Source organism: Oncorhynchus mykiss, chromosome 10 (assembly GCF_057628025.1).
Source record: "Oncorhynchus mykiss isolate SJ-2025 chromosome 10, ASM5762802v1, whole genome shotgun sequence".
In the NCBI taxonomy this organism is placed as follows: domain Eukaryota; kingdom Metazoa; phylum Chordata; class Actinopteri; order Salmoniformes; family Salmonidae; genus Oncorhynchus; species Oncorhynchus mykiss.
Window position 1 is genome coordinate 70,908,821 of NC_143031.1, and position 23,680 is coordinate 70,932,500.

General features: G+C 45.7%; 1 protein-coding gene across 4 annotated transcripts in view; it reads right to left on the bottom strand.

Moving 5' to 3' along the window:
* Nucleotides 1–23,680, bottom strand: part of LOC110534556 (endophilin-A1) — a 56,607-nt gene that overhangs the window by 12,892 nt on the left and 20,035 nt on the right. For all 4 annotated transcript variants that reach the window (XM_036933754.2, XM_036933752.2, XM_090188646.1 and 1 more), the window contains exons 2-5: nt 4,952–5,020; nt 2,365–2,437; nt 1,953–2,096; nt 1,179–1,312 (exon numbers count right to left, since the gene is read on the bottom strand). In XM_036933754.2, coding sequence (XP_036789649.1) covers nt 1,179–1,312; nt 1,953–2,096; nt 2,365–2,437; nt 4,952–5,020 — 420 coding nt within the window. The remainder of the gene's footprint in view (nt 1–1,178; nt 1,313–1,952; nt 2,097–2,364; nt 2,438–4,951; nt 5,021–23,680) is intronic.

A 23,680-nucleotide genomic window follows, 5' to 3' on the forward strand; every position in this document is an offset into this window, starting at 1 on the left:
CTGTTCTTGTTATCCTTGTATTTTGTATGTAGGGCTTTTTTTAATGCAGTACTCACTCAAAAAAGAGACCTGGGTCCAGCGGTGAAAGTAGACTTCATTTCTTACCGGTACGAGACACCTATACTACAAAAATTGCAGGGTAGCCTACTCTGCGGACACTGACAAACATATCAATAAAACCGATGTTGTCTGATCTATCTAATCAGCCTATGGGAAGGGGAGACACAAATACAACCTGAAGGAGGAAATGTTTGTCCAAAAACAAACAAAAACAGTGGTACTGACCCAATGACAAAGACTGTGAACATGCACACTCACCGGGGATATGGCTGATGTTCTCGCTACTGTTCACTCAATTAAGTTAGGAATTTCGATAACTAAAAGACAGGTGAATATCTTCATTGTCTTCTCTATACAGCAATAGCCATTTGCTTTCCAAACAGTTTTTCTGCAATTGTATTTTTAAATATTGCGATATGCCTGGCTGGGTCTCTCTTCTTCTCAATGATAGTCGCAACTCAACAATCATCTATTTGGTATTTGCCCAAATTGCGAGCCCTTCGACTGTGGGCTATGAGATCTCAGACAATCTACAGTTAAAAAAAAATAAGCTACTTCAAATGTACTTTAGGGAAAGCTTCCCCAGCTTCCCCAGCCTTATGGACACACATATGCCTTCTAATTGTGGCATAAACACAACCAGTCATGATGTTTTCATCTGATTGTCAAACAATCACTTAACCAAGGCGCTCCTGTAGCCTACCTGCATACATTCGTCCAAACCCCAACAGTGCTCTGTGCACCCGCAATTTGATGAATTGAAAGAGACATCTGTTACAAAAACCCCTGTGTGTGTTGTAATGACATTCTACCATTGTCATTTGGCCTACACTTGTAGCCTGAATTGATTCATCCACTGTTGTCCATGCGCACCTCGGTTTCGGCCACTCATCTCCATCTTGACAAAATGTAAGTGTTCTCCTCAAACCACAAAGCAATTTGGAGGGTAAACCACCCGGTTTCCAGTCAATTCGAGGCTGACATGCAGCAATGTTAAATAGTGGTGTAGTAGCCTATAGTTTCTGGGCATGTTGTATTACCAGGCGGCCTTACTTTCCCCCAGTCTGGGTCTCAATGTTGCATAAAATATCAAATAAAATGAATAAATCCAGTCTCACCGCAATCTCCTTGAGGTCTTTGTCGTGGAGGGTCTGCAGCGGGTCTAGGAAGTTCTGCTTGACCTCCATGTCGAGAGCGTCCTTCACTTCCCCCAGCTCACGCATGGACTCCCCAGCATCGATCAGAGCCAGGCCTGGAACACACAGGGGCATAATATAACAACATGTACTCCTCCATCTCCTTCAGACAAGTTGAGGAGTTTGCACATCAATGTTGTTTATGAGCGCTAAACTAGCCCGCTCCGTTGTTTGTTTGGTCTTATGAGTCGGCAAGGCCGCACAAACAAATCTGGGGGCAGTCTAGCAATCAGCACCATTATAAATAGACAATGGCGGTGATCGAAATCGGTCTTGCCTATTACCAACTAAAACTACATACTGGGTACTAATAGTACTACATACAGTTTAGAACATACTGTTTAGTAGAAAGGTACGCAGTAAGCAACCATTATCATTTCAACATACTACTCATCCATACTGAGAAGGCATCATCAAATGCACAATCGCATTTGTTCCCCGTCATTCGTACATTTTTGTAGAGCGAGTCCCATATTCTGATTATGAGCTGTTGTCAAACATGTTCAAACAAGTGCAAAAACAGTGTGCAGCGAATTCTACTTGATGAAAAGACTACATGAGTATAACATCCTGGCATTTAAAACATACAACATTTTAGAAATGTCACATCCTATACAACGTTATATTTCCGTATACCCAAAAACCTACTATTTAGAAGGCAAGTACGGATATTCAGACACGGCCATAGTGACTTACCAAAGTTGGACTCTTCCCCGAGCTCCCTGCCAAACTTCTGCATGGACTCTCCCAGGACGGTCTCGGTCTGGATGTAGCCCAGACCCTTCTCCTGGCCACGCATCTTAGACATGGAGTTGATCATGGTCATCTTGGCTCTGGAGGCTGTACACGCAAACAATTCATTCATGAATCACTCAATCAATTAAATCAAATCAAACTTGCCGTACAAGTTTACTTTTTAAACATGTGCCTGATTATGGTGTGTTGTCATGCGTATAATTTATTCAATTAAATAACAATCTATCAAAAAGGGATGACCAAAACACGGTGCCTTTATTTTCAGCAGGGTCCATAGGGCTCAGGTCAAATGTAGTGCACTATATAGGGGATAGGGTGCCATTTGAGACCAGCCATGGCACGTGTCTCTCACCTGGGTTGGGCTGCAGATACTCAGTGGTCTTGGTCATAATGTCCATCACCGCCCTACTGGTGGTGTCCACCTTCTACAACCCACACAGAGAGAGAGAGAGAGAGAGAGAGAGAGAGAGATTTTTTTTATTTAAAAAAGGAGAGAGAGATTATGACAAAGACAGAAAAGAGAGGGGGGGTGAGAGGGAAGAAAGAGATTAAGACAGAAAAGAGAGAGGTGAGGGAGGAGGAGAGAAGCAGGAGATTGAGGCAGAAAGACAGAAGATAAAGCTGGGGTGTAGGGGAGGAAGAGAGAAGAAGGAGAAAAGATGGAGAGAACGAGAGAAAACACAGAAGGAGGAGGAAGGCTTTGGTTCCTGTAGTATGGAGCGAGAGATAACACGCCTGGACAGAACATGAAGGGGCTTTACTCTGATGTGTGGAGGGAGAGACAACATGCCTGGACAGAATATGAAGGGGCTTTACTCTGTAGTGTGGAGGTGGAGGGAGAGACAACATGCCTGGACAGAACATGAAGGGACTTTACTCTGTAGTGTGGAGGTGGAGGGAGAGACAACATGCCTGGACAGAACATGAAGGGGCTTTACTCTGTAGTGTGGAGGTGGAGGGAGAGACAACATGCCTGGACAGAACATGAAGGGACTTTACTCTGTAGTGTGGAGGTGGAGGGAGAGACAACATGCCTGGACAGAACATGAAGGACTGTACTCTGTAGTGTGGAGGTGGAGGGGGAGACAACATGCCTGGACAGAACATGAAGGACTGTACTCTGTAGTGTGGAGGTGGAGGGAGAGACAACATGCCTGGACAGAACATGAAGGACTGTACTCTGTAGTGTGGAGGTGGAGGGGGAGACAACATGCCTGGACAGAACATGAAGGGACTTTACTCTGTAGTGTGGAGGTGGAGGGAGAGACAACATGCCTGGACAGAACATGAAGGACTGTACTCTGTAGTGTGGAGGTGGAGGGGGAGACAACATGCCTGGACAGAACATGAAGGGACTTTACTCTGTAGTGTGGAGGTGGAGGGAGAGACAACATGCCTGGACAGAACATGAAGGGGCTTTACTCTGTAGTGTGGAGGTGGAGGGAGAGACAACATGCCTGGACAGAACATGAAGGACTGTACTCTGTAGTGTGGAGGTGGAGGGGGAGACTACACACAAAGCTGACAGCTGGTGAAGATTGCTTTTGTGTTCCCACTTGATGCTGGTCAGATATGCCAGCTCTCTGCCTTCTTCAACACAGACCTCACACTACTATTCGCCAGAGCCCTATATTTAAATGCATGGCTCTGCTATACACTCCTCAGCCTCCCCAGCTGTCTAGAATAAGACACTGCACTACAGAATGATGGTTTTGGCTTGGTCTCTCCCCAATCACAATGCACGCACACTTAATTTTCCCACTTTCTAGAAGCAATTTCATAAGAATTTTTCCAAGGCATTTAAATTGAGATAAATGTCTCTCTTTTATTGAAAAAAAGTAAATGTGCAGTGCACCGCACAAGGTAATACAATAGGACTATGAGAGTGGTGAGGATATAGTTTCTAACACAAATGAACAAGGCTTGGGAGAATGGGCTCATTCATCACAACATTGTAATATTGAAGAAGAAAGAGGATTCTTAGAGAAATAGAAAGAGGATTCTTAGAGAAATAGAAAGAGGATTCTTAGAGAAATAGAAAGAGGATTCTTAGAGAAATAGAAAGAGGATTCTTAGAGAAATATTCTTAGAGAAATATTCTTAGATAAATAGAGAGGATTCTTAGAGAAATATTCTTAGAGAAATAGAGAGGATTCTTAGAGAAATAGAAAGAGAGGATTCTTAGAGAAATAGAAAGAGGATTCTTAGAGAAATAGAAAGAGGATTCTTAGAGAAATAGAAAGAGAGGATTCTTAGAGAAATAGAAAGAGGATTCTTAGAGAAATAGAAAGAGGATTCTTAGAGAAATAGAAAGAGGATTCTTAGAGAAATAGAAAGAGAGGATTCTTAGAGAAATAGAAAGAGGATTCTTAGAGAAATAGAAAGAGAGGATTCTTAGAGAAATAGAAAGAGGATTCTTAGAGAAATAGAAAGAGGATTCTTAGAGAAATAGAAAGAGAGGATTCTTAGAGAAATAGAGAGGATTCTTAGAGAAATAGAAAGAGGATTCTTAGAGAAATAGAGAGGATTCTTAGAGAAATAGAAAGAGGATTCTTAGAGAAATAGAAAGAGGATTCTTAGAGAAATAGAAAGAGGATTCTTAGAGAAATAGAAAGAGAGGATTCTTAGAGAAATAGAAAGAGGATTCTTAGAGAAATAGAAAGAGGATTCTTAGAGAAATAGAAAGAGGATTCTTAGAGAAATAGAAAGAGAGGATTCTTAGAGAAATAGAGAGGATTCTTAGAGAAATAGAAAGAGAGGATTCTTAGAGAAATAGAAAGAGAGGATTCTTAGAGAAATAGAAAGAGGATTCTTAGAGAAATAGAAAGAGGATTCTTAGAGAAATAGAAAGAGAGGATTCTTAGAGAAATAGAAAGAGAGGATTCTTAGAGAAATAGAAAGAGAGGATTCTTAGAGAAATAGAAAGAGAGAATTCTTGCCTTCTCCATTTCAGTGAAGTCATCATCATGTTTAGTCCCCTCTGCTCCCCCAACCTTCTCACTCACCCTCTGCAAGAAGACACAAAAACATGTCAAGGTTAATATAATTTAAAAGCTTTCTGCACCTCAAGAAAGACGATACGTGAATGTAACAAAGGTGGAATCAAATGTTAAAGATACCAAAACCAGAATACGGCAAATTCATTTTTATTTCAGTCAATATAGCTTCCATGTTGGACACTGAAATGGAAAACTCCCCAGGGTGTACAATTCAATTCACAACTCATTTCATTATTAATCAAGCCTTACTATTCAAGTAGCTGGACAAAAGCACATTCATTTCATTTTCAGCTACCTTTGTAATCAGCCAGTCTCTCAAAACATGCAGTGAATAAATTCCAGACATTGAACTATTTGAACAGAAATCGTTCTCCTAGCTACAGTTATTTACCCTCCTGGTTACCCCCCTCCTGTTGTTTTGTGTTGCGTCTATATGAGCCAGTGTCTTGCATGTTGTTGCTGTCTCATGTCTGCTCTGTCATCAGTGTACACTAACACTAAGGTTGTGACCCCTGTTCATATTCTAATTAAAATGACACTACAAAGAGAAACATATCAGATTAACCTTGTCAGTTTACAGTTCCACACACACACGAAAAATACCATCTCGTTAGAGGAGCGGTCTTATTCAAGGCTTTGTGATATAAAGTCAGTCACCACAACCACAGCCTGTGACATAACCTGGTGCCCAGGAGGCCTACAATCTGACACATCCAGGCCAGACGAGCAGCTCACAGAGGGCAGGATGAGAGATGAGAGGGAATTAAGGAGAAGTCCATTTTGTGACTGAAGGATCAATTGCTGTGAGCAAGCTTGTTTAGGGAGAGTGGGAATTTGCAGTGCTCCTACGAGACTGTATCATACCAGATGGAAAATGACTAACAAGATAGAAAGATTACTAGAGAGAGACGGTGATATGACTTGTATTAAGTAAGGAACTAATTCATTGAAGGCACAAGGGCTCTAAAAATCAGCTTTTATCCTACTCATGATGAGATGGTGAAAATGACACTAAATTCCTCCTGCTATGCAGAGAACACGCACAGAGACAGAGGAAGTGAGGAAAGACCTTCTCCTGTCATCAGTTTCTGCTTAACATCACTCAGAAATCTTTAAGTCCTCCGTGAAACAGTTGCCAGTTGTTGCCATGGAGACAGGCATCTGCCTGGTTCGGCTCGTTGGCTATGTGTCTCCTGCACCCAAATCTCTCCCCCTTCCCCACTCCTTCCCCCACTCCCGTTTCCTCTCCCCCTTCCCCACTCCTTCCCCCACTCCCGTTTCCTCTCCCCCTTCCCCCACTCCCGTTTCCTCTCCCCCTTCCCCACTCCTTCCCCCACTCCCGTTTCCTCTCCCCCTTCCCCCACTCCCGTTTCCTCTCCCACTTCCCCACTCCTTCCCCCACTCCCGTTTCCTCTCCCCCTTCTCCACTCCTTCCCCCACTCCCGTTTCCTCTCCCCCTTCTCCACTCCTTCCCCCACTCCCGTTTCCTCTCCTCCTTCCCCACTCCTTCCCCCACTCCCGTCTCCACTCCCCCTTCCCCACTCCTGTCTCCTCTCCCCCTTCCCCACTCCTTCCCCCACTCCTGTTTCCTCTCCCCCTTCCCCACTCCTTCCCCCACTCCAGTTTCCTCTCCCGCTGCTACTTCCTGGAATACCAGACACAACGATCAAAGGCCAAACCCAGGAGAGACAGGGAGGGAGGAAGAGAGAGAGAGAGCCTCTGACTCTTTCGCAGTGCGGTTGTGTCATCATCATCTCCGGATAGAGGACAGTGATGCTGACAGTGATGCCAGCCCAGTGACGCTGTGAGTCCTAAAATGGAGGTCAATGATATGTAATAATATGCGGCAGTGTGTCACATCACGGAGGCTGAGAGCAGGGTACAGACAGGGCGGGCATCAGAACATTAAGCCCTCCATAACAGGGCATTTGTGTGTGGGTGTGTGTGTGTGTGTACGCGTCAAGCCAGACAGACATCATGTACCAATCTCATATTTCATTACTACAAGGACAATCCTACAACACGATTCACAGAACATCACCAATTCAATCATGGTCAGAACAACATTGGCCGACCCTTGTCAGACATTTTGCAAATCTATTGGAGTTTAGGGCTTTTAAGATAGAAAAGTTGATTTCGGCAGAGAGCGAGAGCGAGAAAGAAAGGAGAGAAAGTGAGAGACAGAAAGAGAGCGAAAAAGAAAGGAGAGAAAGTGAGAGACAGAAAGAGAGTGAGAGACGCCACTTGCATTTCTCCACAGGACTATAAATAGGTGAAGTAACTCTGTATCTTAATGCATTCCTCCTTAACTACGTCATGTACCGTATTGAGAGGTATCACAAGACGGGATACAGATATGGTGTGTGTATGGATTGTCTGCCACCCCAGTGCTGTGACTACCCATGACTGCACATTGCAGCCTTCATCGCTTCCCCTGCTAGACACACACACAAAAAAGCAGATAATCAAATGTTCCCCTCGATAGAAACATCCCGTTGATTGAAATATCAGTTAAGCACACATTGGGAGCACACATTGGGAGCACACATTGACAGATGGTTAATAGAGATCGGCATAACCCAACTCATGAAGTATTTATGAATAAGATGCAGGGGAGAGGAGACACGGGAAATGGAGCACAGCTTTAGCTAACAGTGACTGGCACAATAGGGGCTCTGCCCGGCAAAGCAGGAAGTCTGGCCGTTAGAACCTAATTAGATGAAAAGCGACTAAATCACGCAGAACCAATGAGGACCCATTGCTTCTCTAAGGAGACACGGTAATGTTTCTATGTCAGTGGGCTGGAGAAACGGTGTATACTGTCTGCTTGTGTCCCCGTCACTGCAACACTTTCCTGATCTACACTCTAGAATGGAGTGTCTGCTGCAGGACAGAGCCAAAATGGAGGATGGTGTGCAAGTGGCCCTGACCCAAGATAGCACTTGGCAAGGATAGGGGACGGCTGGAGTGCCCCTGAGAGAAGAGGTGAATATATGTGAGAGAGAGAGAGAGACAGAGAGACAGAGACAGAGAGAGAGACAGAGAGAGAGACAGAGAGAGAGACAGAGAGAGAGACAGAGAGAGAGAGAGAGAGAGACAGAGAGACAGAGAGAGAGAGACAGAGAGAGAGACAGAGAGAGAGACAGAGAGAGAGACAGAGAGAGAGACAGAGAGAGAGAGAAAGACGGGATAATTAGAGAGATAGGAGAAAGAGGGAGAGACAAAACAAACATAGGTAGTGTTATCAGTACTAAGAGATCCAGAGGTGGAGAACAGAGAAAAAAGAGGAACAGAGAATTAGAGGAAACGAAAAGGCATGTTGGGGTGAGGGACATACAGTAAGAACACCAGGAAATGGAATGAAGTGGAGCTGGTCGACGCAGATTTGAAACATCAGATTTTAAACCTACATCTAACCTTAACGCACTGCTAACCCTAAATTAAGACTAAAAAGTATTTCTTGTTTTCAGGAATTTTTACAATATAGACAATTTTGACATTGCAGCTGGCCTATCTGAGGGGAAATCGCTCAGTTCTACCTCCTGGACAAAATCATGACAGTAAACGTGACAAAAGCCTGAAATGAACACGAGAGCCAATGACTTAATGCTGTCAGTTATGCGAATAGTGGCCTTGAAGCAGTCACCTGGAGGTGCAAGCAGTGACGTCACTAGTGACTGTAGTGTTGCGGACAGGACTTCACACAGTGAGCACACAGAACAGGTAAAAGTACACACAACTGACTAACAGCCCCCCAGGGCATAGCAGCATGACATACTGTAGAATAGCTTCCACAGGAATCTCTGGGCATTGTTGTTCTCAACGGAGTTCAAGATGCACAATATTCACCTGGAGGGTGAATCCTAACATCCACTTCAGTATATATATTTTTTACTTCGTCGCCCATTGATCTCAATGCATGACTAATTGAAAGAGGAAGTTAGGATTTACCCCGATATTTATAGAAACTCTGCCAAGTCAAGTATGTTTGGTTCAATGGAGGACACCTCGGCTCATATGTCACCTGATATATCCTCCTCATTCGTGTTACATCATCACTGTGGGTCAAACAGACTGGCATGACTTTGTTTACCTTCTGACCAGGGCAGGGACATCCGATGCTTAATTAGATGAGTGTCCAGATTCTCAGACACCGCCTAGTCCTAGACTAAAGAGTTACAATATTTAAACTGAGAGTTTCCATTGAAAAGGCCTTTTAGTCCAGGCTTACTGTGTGTCTGGGAAACCTGCCCCTAGGGGTGCATCTCCATCGTCTAAAGTTGCTTCCTCTCCCTCACCTGTATTGATCTGACAACACAGGCGCGGTAGACGCCACTTAGGAATGGGTGCTTCTGGGAATTTATTTACACCAGTCCAATTCTGTAAAATCAGCTGCAGATGGAGAAAAGGAGAATTTTCATTCACTTGATTCACCTACATGAATGAAATGGATTTGATTCCAGATTGCAGTTGATGAATATGGTACTGGGTAGTGTGTATGCCCTACTATGCTGTTGGGGATATATTGTATTGTTCTCATAGTCACTCACTGCTGTAGATCTTGGGACAGCTGCATTGTACTGTACCACATGAGTGAGCACCCACAGTAATGTAATCACTGAAAGCTCAGGGACAAACCCATATCAATACATCTCCCGTCAGAAATAAGTAAAACCCTTTTCTCCTCAACAGTTCATTTCATCTGACTGTGCGCTCAGGTGGTGAAAGGCAGGGAGGTTGTTTTTCTAGCCAGGATTTTTAGTTGAAGCTCCATTCTGGGCTTTGGGTTCGTCAGAGTTAATAAATGATGGTTGAAGGAATGGTTATGAATGAAGTAGAATTATTATTATGATTCGTTCATATGAATTGCTGCTTTTCTTAACTTGAAAAAGAGATGTCAATCTCACTGTGACTTACCTGGTTAAAAAAAGGTTGAAAAAAACAATATGAAGAATGGTTATATACAACAAGCGCTTATAACCTAAACAATTAAAGAGTATTTACCTGAATGTCAGCACCAGAAAGCACCATTAGTCTACTAGAGGTTAGAGGGACTCATTTCCCCCCCCCCCCAATAAACTAAACGCCTCGGAGGCTCAAAACAGCCGATAGTAATTAGCCCACAGAGTGGTGACATCGCATGCCCCCTCCTGTGACCTTTAGAACTGTCACCCGCTCCAATGGGTGACAGAGTGAGGGAGGGAGGGACCTTTCCTTCAGGCATCAACACCCTTTTTTCCCTACACCACCCTCTCTTTCTTTTCAAGGTGAAACAACATTCCAGCAACAAAATCCCATTTAGTCGTTTCACAAGAGTGGTTTCTTCAACAAAGCTCAGGGCCAGATGTTAATCCAACACGCTTGTGTCTTTCTCCGAGAAATGACGCGCTCTCATTTAAAACTATACTGATACAATAGACCCAGAAGATCCTTTGTTTCATTTTAAAAGCGTCTTTGAGACCCTTCGTGTAATGAAAAGCGCTATATAAATTAAACATATGATTATGATTATTATTAACACCCAAAGAAACCAAAACAACTGTTAACCCCTCCAGAGTGGATCAAGCTCCATTGTTCCACTGTGTAAATTAAATAACAGATGAGAGAGAGAGACAGAGAGAGAGAGAGACAGAGACAGACAGAGAGAGCACTCAGCCAATTCATTCTACTGTGTGCCCACTGAGACGGTCTCCCTTCTGCAGCGCTCCAGCACATCCACTTCCTCCTCTATAAATACACACCCAGACAGTCCGATTACTAGAAAGGCTGCTGGCCTGGCCACCATGTGAGAGTGTTAAGCTCAAGGCCCAGTGTCCTGCATATAAGTCCATCAATAGGTGTGGCAAGACAAACGTCCTGGATGAAATCCTCATACACAGTAAGATCTTAAGAGAGGAGAGGATGCTTGGTGTGTGCTCTCACACTACCAGTCAATCCAACAGCAGTGGTGGAAGCTACCCTTAACCACAGATCTAGGATCAGATTCCCTACTCCCAATTCTAACCATTACACACTAACCAATTGTTAGGTTCTGAACAAGTAGAGTAAAAAATCACGGACGACTAGAAAAAGCTCAAAGCAAGTTTATTCAACCCACTGGGTGCTTCAGCTGCAAACACAACATACAAGTCACACAAACACATCTTTCTACCTCCCTACTAGGACTCGTCATCTCCTTGTATGACTAAGATAGACACTCCTGTTGTTGTTAGGCAGAAACGCAGTAGGTTCCTCTTACTGATATTGTCATGGCCCTGCTTAAGTCTAGGACCCTCATGGGTGTGGAAGTGTGTGTGTGTGTGTGTGTGTGTGTGTGTGTGTGTGAGAGAGAGAGACAGGACGGTAATCAGATGTTCTTCTAGTTCCTCTTTACCCCTTTTGTACATGTAAAGTAATTACTAAGTTCTGGTAACATGAATAAGTATATTTCAAGCTGGAATCCAACACTACCCACAGATCTAGGATCAGATTCCCTACTCCCCATAATCAACCTTAACCATTAGACACTAACCTACCCACAGATCTAGGACCAGATTCCCTACTCCCAATAATCAACCTTAACCATTAGACACTAACCTACCCACAGATCTAGGATCAGATTCCCTACTCCCAATAATCAACCTTAACCATTAGACACTAACCTACCCACAGATCTAGGATCAGATTCCCTACTCCCAATAATCAACCTTAACCTGCCCATAGACATTCCACATGTATGGACAGTATGAAGATGTGTAGATATATCACTGAATGTAGGATATGGTGTGTGTGTGTGTGTGTGTGTGTTCTATTATCTAATTGGAATATGTGGTGTAATTACTTTGGCTCGTGCTCTGGGTAGCAGCTCTGCCTGAAATAACCTCCTCTCCTATTTTTCCACTCTCTCTCTTCCCATTGGTGTAAATCTCTGGGCAGGGTGACAGGGATCAATGACAATCCTCAAAGATAGCCCCCACTGTACCCAAACTCCCTCTAGCCATCCATCCATCCCCTCTGTCCTCTCAGCAGTGTTCCAAAATAACACGCTACGCATCATTAGTGGGTGTTACTGTGCTATACAACATTAGCTTTAGCGCTAGGTAGCATCAGGGCCGGCAGCGTCACATGGAGCTCCATGTGAGCCACACATGGAGAGGCCACTGCTGCTGCTCCACACTCCCTTCCATCTCTCCTCCCCTCTCCTCTTCTTCCTCCCTCCATCCATCCCAGCAGATCCTCTCCTCCCTGGTTCTAATCCGGCCTGGGCACATTGAGGCCCCTGCTTTAAATACGTGTGTCAGTGGGCAGGGATTAAAAACTACAGCAGGCCAGATTAGGAGGTTATAAAGAGACTGGAGCGTCCCGGCCAGCAGCTGGGCTGGACAAAGACCTAACTGTCACTTCCTCTCAGATTTACTGCTCCTTTTCATCCCTCCTCCCTTTGTGGGGGAGAATAGAGGGGGCATGGGATCTCCCGATGTGCAATCATGGAGTAGGAGGAGGTTATTCCTCCCTTCCTCTGACTACTCTCTCATTCCACTGTCGAGCAGCATAAGCTTCAAAATATTTCCCTCTTTCCTCCCGCTCTCCCTCAGTCTCTCCTAGTCCCTCTCTATCCCACGCTCGCTCTCTCCCTCAGTCTCTCCTAGTCCCTCTCTACCCCCGCTCGCTCTCTCCCTCAGTCTCTCCTAGTCCCTCTCTACCCCACGCTCGCTCTCTCCCCCAGTCTCTCGCTCTCTGTCCAGACGGTTGAGAGGGAGGGTGGATGGGGAGATGGGTGAGGGGTATGTGACTTTGCCAAATGTTGTGGTTAGGAAAACACTTGCGTAACAATGCCCAGAAGAGCTCTCTTTCCTTCTCTCCCTCCCCCTCCACTTCCGTCTCTCCCAGTCCCCCCCCCCCACTGTATCTGTCTCTGTCCCTTTCCCTCTCCCTCCCTCTGACTCCTCCCTCACTTACTCCCTTCTCTCCCTCCCTCCCTCACTCTCGCTCGCTCTCTCCTTCTCCCCCCCAAAGTCCTTGGGGGTCTGTGTGTCCTCATCAACACTTCTCATGCTACGATTCAGCTCTCCTCTCTGCTGGACCGGACGGCACTGTGACTCAGCAGAAACCAAAGTACATTCATTTAGGATGCGTCCCAAATGGCACCCTATTCCCTATGGGCTCTGGTCAAAAGTAGTGCACTATAGAAGGGAATAGGGTGTCAGTTTGGATGCACACTTAGACGTGTGTCAAGAATCTACTAACACAGATATATACTGAATCGAGACAAGCAATTACAATTTAAACAAGAGCTTCATCTAAATTTAGACTGATAGTAATGCAATTTCAACACAGCGGAACAACAAATCTATACCCTCATTGTCTTTCCTTCGTTTCGACCACAGACGCTCTCGCTCCAGGAAAATCATGATTGTGGTGATCCTCAAATCCCGAAGAGCACATGGGTGGTGGTCGGCCCACTCCTCCACCTTTACAGTAGTAATGATCCCAATAGCAGCAGAGACAACACAGCGCATTGAAAGGCTGTGACGTGGACAAGACCACAGAGACAACGGATCAACACCCATCAACAGCCTCCCACCCGATGGATGACATCATCTAAGGCTGCATCCTAAAATGGCACCATACTGTTGACCAGGGAACATAGGGTCCAGGCCAAAAGTAGTACACTATATAGGGAACAGGGTGTCATTTAAGTCAGCCTACAAAAACAAGTCTTCAGCCGCTAGAGTCTAAATCCCTAATCCCAAGACAAACCTTGATTTACCTCTCGGTAAAGCAGTGCCTTCCAGCACAGGAGTAGAGCATCAGTCTTTCTATAGATCTGAGTGAGAGAGACTCCAGACATAATGTTGAATGGAGCATCCACACAGAGGAGGTCAAGCCTCATGTCCAAACCCATGTCTGGGCCTCAGGCTTTGGCAGGCTGTGCTGCGTCACCAACCCGTGTGTGTGTGTGTTGTGTTGTGTATAGGGCCCCTGGCTGCTCTAATCTGATCTGTAAGCCTTTGCATGGCTCTTACGTAACAGTGGGAGGATGAGTCGGCGCGCGAGGCGAGATGTGTCCATTCCTCCCCATCCATGTGCTGCTGGAGAGACAGTGGAGGGAAAGAGCACCAGCTGGCACTGTTCGTGTGTGCGTTTTTGAGTACAAAAGAGATTGTGCTTTTGTACTCATAAGTGTGCAAATGTGCGTGAGTGATGACAGTACACAGACTGAGAATGTCTATGCTGTGTGCATGTCAAGGTGAGTCATGCGAGTGAGATGGATTCATTCTTATTACATTTGTGATTTCATGCTTTTGACTATTATTTGTGTACTTGTTTGACATTTTTGCTGCACTGCTAAGAGCTGGTAACAAGCACATCGCTGCACCCACTATGACATCTGCTAAACTGTTTGATTTGATTGTGTGTGTGTGTGTGTGTGTGTGTGTGTGTGTGTAATCTAGAGGAGGAATCCAGACGTAAGAACTACCTTCATTCTCATCCCCCTATCAGAGAGAGAATTCTAATCCTGCATGCATGAGACTCGTGGCGCAGCTCATAACCCATGATGCTTTGTGAGGAATCACACGATAACTTCGACCTCATTCCTCTGGGGTCATAGTGTATGTCTCTCGCCTGACCTTCCTGCACAATAAACACTGCATCTACTATTAGTGTACACTGACTACTGTACCACTGTGGTATTACTTACCTTACAGTGGACTAACCATAAACTTGATCACATGTGATTAACAGTGGATGACACTACCCTGGCATGCAACAAGACATTGACACGGTCTATCATGGCTGTACTCGTGTCATTCAATCAGCTAGCAATGTATTCATAATACAATGAATTGATCAAATTTACATAAAAAACAGGATGCCGATAAATTATCACGACACCTTTCCTCAATGTCATTTCCTTCATAACCAGGTATTACGTAACAGTGGGAGGATGAGTGGACTGGACTGTCTAAATAGAGGGCATTGTAATAACAGGCTGTATATTAGATATCTACAGTGGCAAGAAAAAGTATGTGAACCCGTTGGGATTACCTGGATTTCTGCATAAATTGGTCATACAATTTTACAAAAGACAAACCCAGTGTGCTTAAACTAATAACACACACATTATTGTATGTTTCTTGTCTATATTGAATACATCATTTAAACATTCACAGTGTAGGTTGGAAAAAGTATGTGAACCCCTAGGCTAATGACTTCTCCGAAAGCTAATTGGAGTCAGGAGTCAGCTAACCTGGAGTCAGGAGTCAGCTAACCTGGAGTCAGGAGTCAGCTAACCTGGAGTCAGGAGTCAGCTAACCTGGAGTCAGGAGTCAGCTAACCTGGAGTCAGGAGTCAGCTAACCTGGAGTCAGGAGTCAGCTAACCTGGAGTCCGGAGTCAGCTAACCTGGAGTCAGGAGTCAGCTAACCTGGAGTCCGGAGTCAGCTAACCTGGAGTCCGGAGTCAGCTAACCTGGAGTCAGGAGTCAGCTAACCTGGAGTCAGGAGTCAGCTAACCTGGAGTCAGGAGTGAGTAAACCTGGAGTCAGGAGTGAGTAAACCTGGAGTCAGGAGTCAGCTAACCTGGAGTCAGGAGTCAGCTAACCTGGAGTCAGGAGTCAGCTAACCTGGAGTCCAGAGTCAGCTAACCTGGAGTCCAGAGTCAGCTAACCTGGAGTCAGGAGTCAGCTAACCTGGAGTCCGGAGTCAGCTAACCTGGAGTCCGGAGTCAGCTAACCTGGAGTCAGGAGTCAGCTAACCTGGAGTCAGGAGTCAGCTAACCTGGAGTCCGGAGTCAGCTAACCTGGAGTCCGGAGTCAGCTAACCTGGAGTCAGGAGTCAGCCAACCTGGAGTCCGGAGTCAGCTAACCTGGAGTCCGGAGTCAGCTAACCTGGAGTCCGGAGTGAGCAAACCTGGAGTCAGTAGTCAGCTAACCTGGAGTCCGGAGTCAGCTAACCTGGAGTCCGGAGTCAGCTAACCTGGAGTCCGGAGTCAGCTAACCTGGAGTCCGGAGTCAGCTAACCTGGAGTCCGGAGTCAGCTAACCTGGAGTCCGGAGTCAGCTAACCTGGAGTCCGGAGTCAGCTAACCTGGAGTCCGGAGTCAGCTAACCTGGAGTCCGGAGTCAGCTAACCTGGAGTCCGGAGTCAGCTAACCTGGAGTCCGGAGTCAGCTAACCTGGAGTCAGGAGTCAGCTAACCTGGAGTCCGGAGTCAGCTAACCTGGAGTCAGGAGTCAGCTAACCTGGAGTCAGGAGTCAGCTAACCTGGAGTCAGGAGTCAGCTAACCTGGAGTCAGGAGTCAGCTAACCTGGAGTCAGGAGTCAGCTAACCTGGAGTCCAATCAACGAGATGAGATTGGAGATGTTGTTTAGAGCTGCACATTGCCTGATGTGAACCACGCCTCAAACAAAAGAGATCTCAGAAGATTAAGAATTGTTAACTTGCATAAAGCTGGAAAGGGTTACAAAAGTATTTATAAAAGCCTTGATGTTCATCAGTCCATGGGTAGACAAATTGTCTATAAATGGAGAAAGTACAGCACGGTTGCTACTCTCCCTAGGAGTAGCCATCCTGCAAAAATGACTGCAAGAGCACAGCGCAGAATGCTCAATGAGGTTAAGAAGAATCCTAGTGTCAGCTAAAGACTTACAGAAATCTCTGCAACATGCTAACATCTCTATTGACGAGTCTACGATATGTAAAACACTAAACAAGAATGGTGTTCATGGGATGACACCACGGAAGAAGACACTGCTGTACAAAAAACACATTGCTGCAAGTCTGAAGTTCGCAAAAGATCCCCTGGATGTTCCACAGCGCTACTGGCAAAATATTCTGTGGAGATGAAACTAAGTTGAGTTGTTTGGAAGGAACACATACCTCTGTGTGGAGAAAAAAGGCCCAGCACACCAACATCAAAACCTCATCCAACTGTAAAGTATGGTGGAGGGAGCACCATGGTTTGGGGCTGCTTTGCTGCCTCATGGCCTGGACAGCTTGCTATCGTTGGCAGAAAAATGAATTCCCAACTTTATCAAGACATTTTGCAGGAGAATGTAAGGCTATCTGTCCTTCTGGAGTGGCCCAGTCGGAGTCATGACCTCAACCCGATTGAGATGCTGTGGCATGACCTCGAGAGAGCAGTTCACACCAGACATCTCAAGAATATTGCTGAACCGAAACAGTTTTGTAAAGACGAATGGTCCAAAACACCTCCTGATCGTTGTGCAGAAAACTACCGAAAACGTTTGGTTGAGGTTATTGCTGCCAAAGGTGGGTCAACCAGTTATTAAATCCAAGGATTCACATACTTTTCCCACCCTGCACTGTGAATGTTTACACATTGTGTTCAATAAAGACATGAAAACGCATAAATGTTTGTGCGTTATTAGTGTAAACAGACTGTGTCTATTGCTGAAATGAAGATCAGATCAAATTGTATGACCAATTAATGCAGAAATCCAGGTAATTACAAAGGGTTCACATGCTTTATCTTGCCACTGTATATGAAGAGAATGAAAATGGAGGTATTGTCATTCCACAGCCACACATCGCATTAGAACATGTTCTCTCCCATACAGTCACCGTTCAAGGAGAAATTAGCTAAATGTGTGAATAACAGAACAATCTACTCTCTGCCTTTCTCGACTTCTCTACCTGTCATTTTCTCTCCAACTTCCTCGCTTTTCTCCTCCTCTCTCAACAGCTACATGGCAGTAGGCATCTCTCCCTCTCTCTCATACGGCAGAAGGCGTCTCAGAAGGGCCCTTGGGAGTTATGTAAATGAACGTCTCTGGGCGACGACTATTCTGCCAGCGCCGGATTTAGTGAGGAGGGTCCAAGGCTTTCATCCTGGTTAGAAAGCCTCACATCATGAGGCTGGACAAAGAGAGAGAGAGAGAGAGAGAGACATGAGGGTGGAGAGAGAGAGAGACATGAGGGTGGAGAGAGAGAGAGAGACATGAGGGTGGAGAGAGAGAGAGAGACATGAGGGTGGAGAGAGAGAGAGAGACATGAGGGTGGAGAGAGAGAGAGAGACATGAGGTTGGAGAGAGAGAGAGAGAGAGAGAGAGAGACATGAGGGTGGAGAGAGAGAGACATGAGGGTGGAGAGAGAGAGACATGAGGGTGGAGAGAGAGAGACATGAGGGTGGAGAGAGAGAGACATGAGGGTGGAGAGAGAGAGACATGAGGGTGGAGAGAGAGAGACATGAGGGTGGAGAGAGAGAGACATGAAGGTGGAGAGAGAGAGACATGAGGGTGGAGAGAGAGAGACATGAGGGTGGAGAGAGAGAGACATGAGGGTGGAGAGAGAGAGACATGAGGGTGGAGAGAGAGAGACATGAGGGTGGAGAGAGAGAGACATGAGGGTGGAGAGAGAGAGACATGAGGGTGGAGAGAGAGAGAGACATGAGGGTGGAGAGAGAGAGAGACATGAGGGTGGAGAGAGAGAGAGACATGAGGGTGGAGAGAGAGAGAGACATGAGGGTGGAGAGAGAGAGAGACATGAGGGTGGAGAGAGAGAGAGAGACATGAGGGTGGAGAGAGAGAGAGAGACATGAGGGTGGAGAGAGAGAGACATGAGAGTGGAGAGAGAGAGAGACATGAGGGTGGAGAAAGAGAGAGACATGAGGGTGGAGAAAGAGAGAGAGAGAGCCATGAGGGTGGAGAGAGAGAGAGAGAGAGAGAGATGAGGGTGGAGAAAGAGAGACACATGAGGGTGGAGAAAGAGAGAGACACATGAGGGTGGAGAAAGAGAGAGAGAGAGAGAGAGCCATGAGGGTGGAGAGAGAGAGAGAGACATAAGGGTGGAGAAAGAGAGAGACACATGAGGGTGGAGAAAGAGAGAGACACATGAGGGTGGAGAAAGCGAGAGACACATGAGGGTGGAGAAAGCGAGAGACATGAGGGTGGAGAAAGCGAGACAAGACAAGGAGAGAAATTTGTCACGACTCGGAGGAGTGCAGAGGCTCCATCATCCACACTACTGCTGCTGCCACGACGACCAGTGACTCACCCCTTCTCTTTTCCAGCATCGTAGTCATGCCAACAATGCATCACGAGCCCGAGCCCCAGCCTGAGCCGGAATCTCCATTTCAAAGGGGAAAAGGAATGAGAGGGATAATGACATGGAATAATGAGAGGGATTTGACTGTAGATGGCCTCGACTTCCTACGACATGACACCACCCCCTTGAGGGGTTGTCTAATGTTATTATAATGTTGTGAGGATGTGATTAGGGTGTTAACACAGTGACTAACAGCTTGTCAGTGGTGATTCTGCTTATTACTCGGGGGCTTCAGGCGTGGCGTACTGGACAGAGTGTAGATACTAGCATCCGCCATCTTGTTGGTATGAATATCATAAGATCATTGGCATTAGTACTCTGCTGGGAAAAAGGCTTTTCTACGAATGCGTCTATACAATCTCACAATATGTAGCCTAATTCTGGTACCATCTGGTTGATATCTCAATGATACGTTTGAATTAAACAGTAAATGCTCTCGGTCTGTTTTGATGTAACTTGACATTCAAAACCAATTCCTTTGACACAGACATTTCTTACAGCTTAAGATGCCTTTAGTGACGTGTGTGTGTCCTAATCCTTGGATCCATGAGAGGCCCATTTATCCGAAAGAAACGTGAAAAGCCTCTCCTATAACTCACTAGCTCACCGTCAGAGCGCTCCTGATTGGCCAGTCTAAATACATTCAGCCGGAGCTCCAACAAGAAGGTGCATCCTCAGCGACATGCCAAAAATAATAAACCAATCATTATTTATCTAAAACGGAAGACAGCAAAACAATATATTTTTTATAAATGTGATGAATTACTATACAAACAAAATCAAAACTATAATATATTTGCTCTTGTTTGCTCTTGTAGCACACTTTCCTCATTTACAAACAGACAGACACTACAAGGCAGACTAAAACAGATTCGGTACAACTAAACTGTATTGACTGAATAGGGTTGTAAAACATCAAACTGTTGCTGGCCACATAAGAATAGAGGATTGTACTGTAGACACTGGGAATGTAAAGAGACCATGATGTCTCCAGAGGTTATGAAGTCCTATGACATCTGGAACCTGATCAAACCTTAGACTGTCCAGATAAAACATGGGTCTGGAGCAATTTCTGTCTCGGGTGAAAGAGCTCAGATTATATGAGACTTTGGAGGGTGTGTGTGTGTGTGTGTGTGTAGACATAAACTGTAAACACACACACCATCCAGCATCTCCGTCTCCAGTGGTTGTGGAGGCAGTAATGGCCTCTCTGGTAGGTGAATCCATCACCAGTCCTCTCGGTATCAGTATGGTCCGGACGACTGGTGTCTATGTCAAGGGAGAAATCCCCTACCCTAACACAGTCACAAAGATCCACGACATCAATGGTGGGCCATTAGAATCCCAGCCTAGAATCCCAACGGATACGTTCTGTTTCACCTAGTAACACCAAATAGAACCTATCAGTTGGGATTCCAGGCTATTAGAAGCCCTCAACCAGACTACACAGTCACGACAAACTGACAGGATGAACACGCAAAGTCAAGAGGTCAGAGCCCCAGGTCAACGGCACCACTTGGAATCACCATTTTCACTAAGTACTTTTAATCTGCTACAGTAGAAGGTGAAACTGCTCTGTGGTGGTTTAACGACAGATGAACACTACACCACGTTTAAAATATGTAAATCTGGGAGAGAATATGTAAAGCCGAGGCCACGCAGCTAGCTGCAGTCACTAACGTCGCTTGAGGGAAGAGTAGCGGCAGGCGACATATAATGACAAGAACCTGACTGTTACTGACAGCTTCCTATAGGGTGCTAGTATGTGGTGGGCTGTATTTATGGTGCTATAATGTACAGCTCCGGGAGGTAATACAAGGAAATATAGAGGCTATTCATTACATTCTGGAAGCAGAGGAAAGGAGGAGAGGAGGAGTGACTGTATGGCAGTTCATTCTCAGGGTCTCTCTCAGGAGCTGGTGATAAACCACCTCAGGGTCTGTAGGTATAGAGAGAGGGGGGGGGGGGGCAGGGATGAAAGTGAACAAATTGATAAAATATGCTAAAAGAGAAGGAGCAGGAAGGGCTGGGTGAAAGAGGGAGAGAAAAGCGTGGGAGGAGAGAGGAAAAGTCATGGAAAGGTAGAACGAGAGGTATGTGACAGATGCTATGACAGCATGTCAATGCGGGTGGGGTATTCAGGAGGGCTGGGGCCCAGCCAGAGGACCATGGGTTACCTCCTTCCTAGGGGCTTCTGAATCACTACAGCCTGCAGCAGGTGTCAGGTTTCACCGAGTCATGGGGTGCATTCACTAGGAACCAAACGGAACAAAAACGGGGAGGGACCTACCTGAATGTGTCCAATAGAAACGTGTTTGCACTAATGATTACACCCATGGTCAACGGTTTCTGTTTCTTACAACTCACTGTACATGACAGTGTTTAACCTTAGCTACTTTCTTACTGCACAGTATGCACACTGCACATTAGTGATATCCTATAGCACCTCTACTCTGTACATTGATTACGGCCATTTCTAATATTCATGGCATAAATAAAAAGGTGTTTATACATTTGGTCTAGTTACTTGAAAAACTGTACCTTCCAGATGAATCTTATAAAACAAGATGAAAATAAATGGAGTCGAGCTCAAATGAACATTCGCTACATTTCAGTCTGATAAAGACAAATGTGAGTGGTTCCCTCTCCGTCTCACTACAGCAACAAACCATCGAGGGAAGTAGTGTTATTCACGGCTTGCCTGGGAGCTGGGAAAGACAAGCAGTCGGCTGTGGACGCCTAAATCAATACTGCAGTAGAAACCCATTCCTCATCCTCACAGACCTAAGCAAACGCTCCTGCAGACCGTCAATCAGACAGCACCGGCCGAGCCCAGATATATTTTTTCTAAACACACAAAAAAACAGTTATGCCTAATATTGACATTGGTGACTGAACCCGCTGTGAGTAATTACAAAGCCCCTTTAAAGACTCACATGTCATTCCATTACATTGAGCACAGGGTTTATTTGATTGAATTTCCTCTGTGTTGATAAGGTCGTGACTGGGAGGGAAAGGAGATCCAGGATTGTAACGATATACCCAGACCTCAGGGCTCAGACTGTCATCAAGCCAACTGAATACAGAGTAGGAGAGACAAGGGCTGCATCTCAATAGTCAGTGGCTCCCGCTTCCATACATGTTCTTGCACCTGTCCAGTCCCTTCAACTCAGTGCAACTGAAGGAGAGACGAAGCCACTGTAGACTATGAAGACACACCCTAGGAAGACAGCACAACCTTTCTCTATACTGTAGGGCTGAGATAGAGGCTACATTACATCAGTGGAGGCTGCTGAGGGGAGGACGGCTCATAATAATGGCTGGAACGGAGTCATTGGAATGGAATCAAAGACATGGAAACAACGTGTTAGATCTGATTGATGCCATTCCATGGACTCCATTCCAGCCATTATTATGAGCCGTCCTCCCCTCAGCAGCCTCCACTGCATTGTATTATATTAGCATTCCAGTGGTCTATTCCTAGCTGAATCCCTTCAGGGCTCAACACATGAACAGTGATATCATGATATCATTATCATCAACGCACAGCAGGAGAATCAATTCCATGCTTATTTCTCCACACGAACATCCATTACACGGTGTATTCTCTTGGTATTCTGAACATCATCGGGTCTCAATATTGTCCCACAGATAAACAAACTATAAACAAGCAAGTCTGAACAGATATCAGCCAGCTTCAGATGAGACGGCCTATAGGGAGGAGAGACGGCCTATAGGGAGGAGAGACGGCCTATAGGGAGGAGAGACGGCCTATAGGGAGGAGAGACGGCCTATAGGGAGGAGAGACGGCCTAAAGGGAGGTGGCTTTGAGAACTGGCAGTGTGGTGCCAGAACAACAACCTCTCCCTCAATGTGAGCAAGACAAAGGAGCTGATCGTGGACTACAGGAAATTGAGGGTCGAACAGGCTCCCATTAACATCGATGGGGCTGTAGTGGAGCGGGTCGAGAGTTTCAAGTTCCTTGGTGTCAACATCACCAACAAACTACCATGGTCCAAACACACCAAGACAGTCATGAAGAGGGCACCACAGCACCTTTTCCCCCTCAGGAGACTGAAAATATTTGGCATGGGTCCCCAGATCCTCAAAAAGTTCTACAGCTGCATCATCGAGAGCATCCTGACCGGTTGCATCACCGCCTGGTATGGCAACTGCTCTGCATCTGAACGTAAGGCGCTACAGAGGGTAGTGCGTACGGCCCAATACATCCCTGGGGCCAAACTTCCTGTCATCCAGGACCTATATACTAGGCGATGTCAGAGGAAAGCCCATAAAATTGTCAGAGACTCCAGTCACCCAAGTCATAGACTGTTTTCGCTGCTACCGCACGGCAAGCGGTACCGGAGCATCAAGTCTAGGTCCAAAAGGCTCCTTAACAGCTTCTACCTCCAAGCCATAAGACCGCTGAACAATTAATTAAATCGCCATCAGACAATTTACATTGACCCCCCCTTTTGTACACTGCTGCTACTCACTGTTTATTATCTATGCATAGTCACTTCACCCCCACCTACATGTACAGATTACCTTAACTAGCCTGTACCCCTGCACACTGACTCAGTACCACCTGTATTTGCCTCGTTATTGTGTTACTTTTTATTA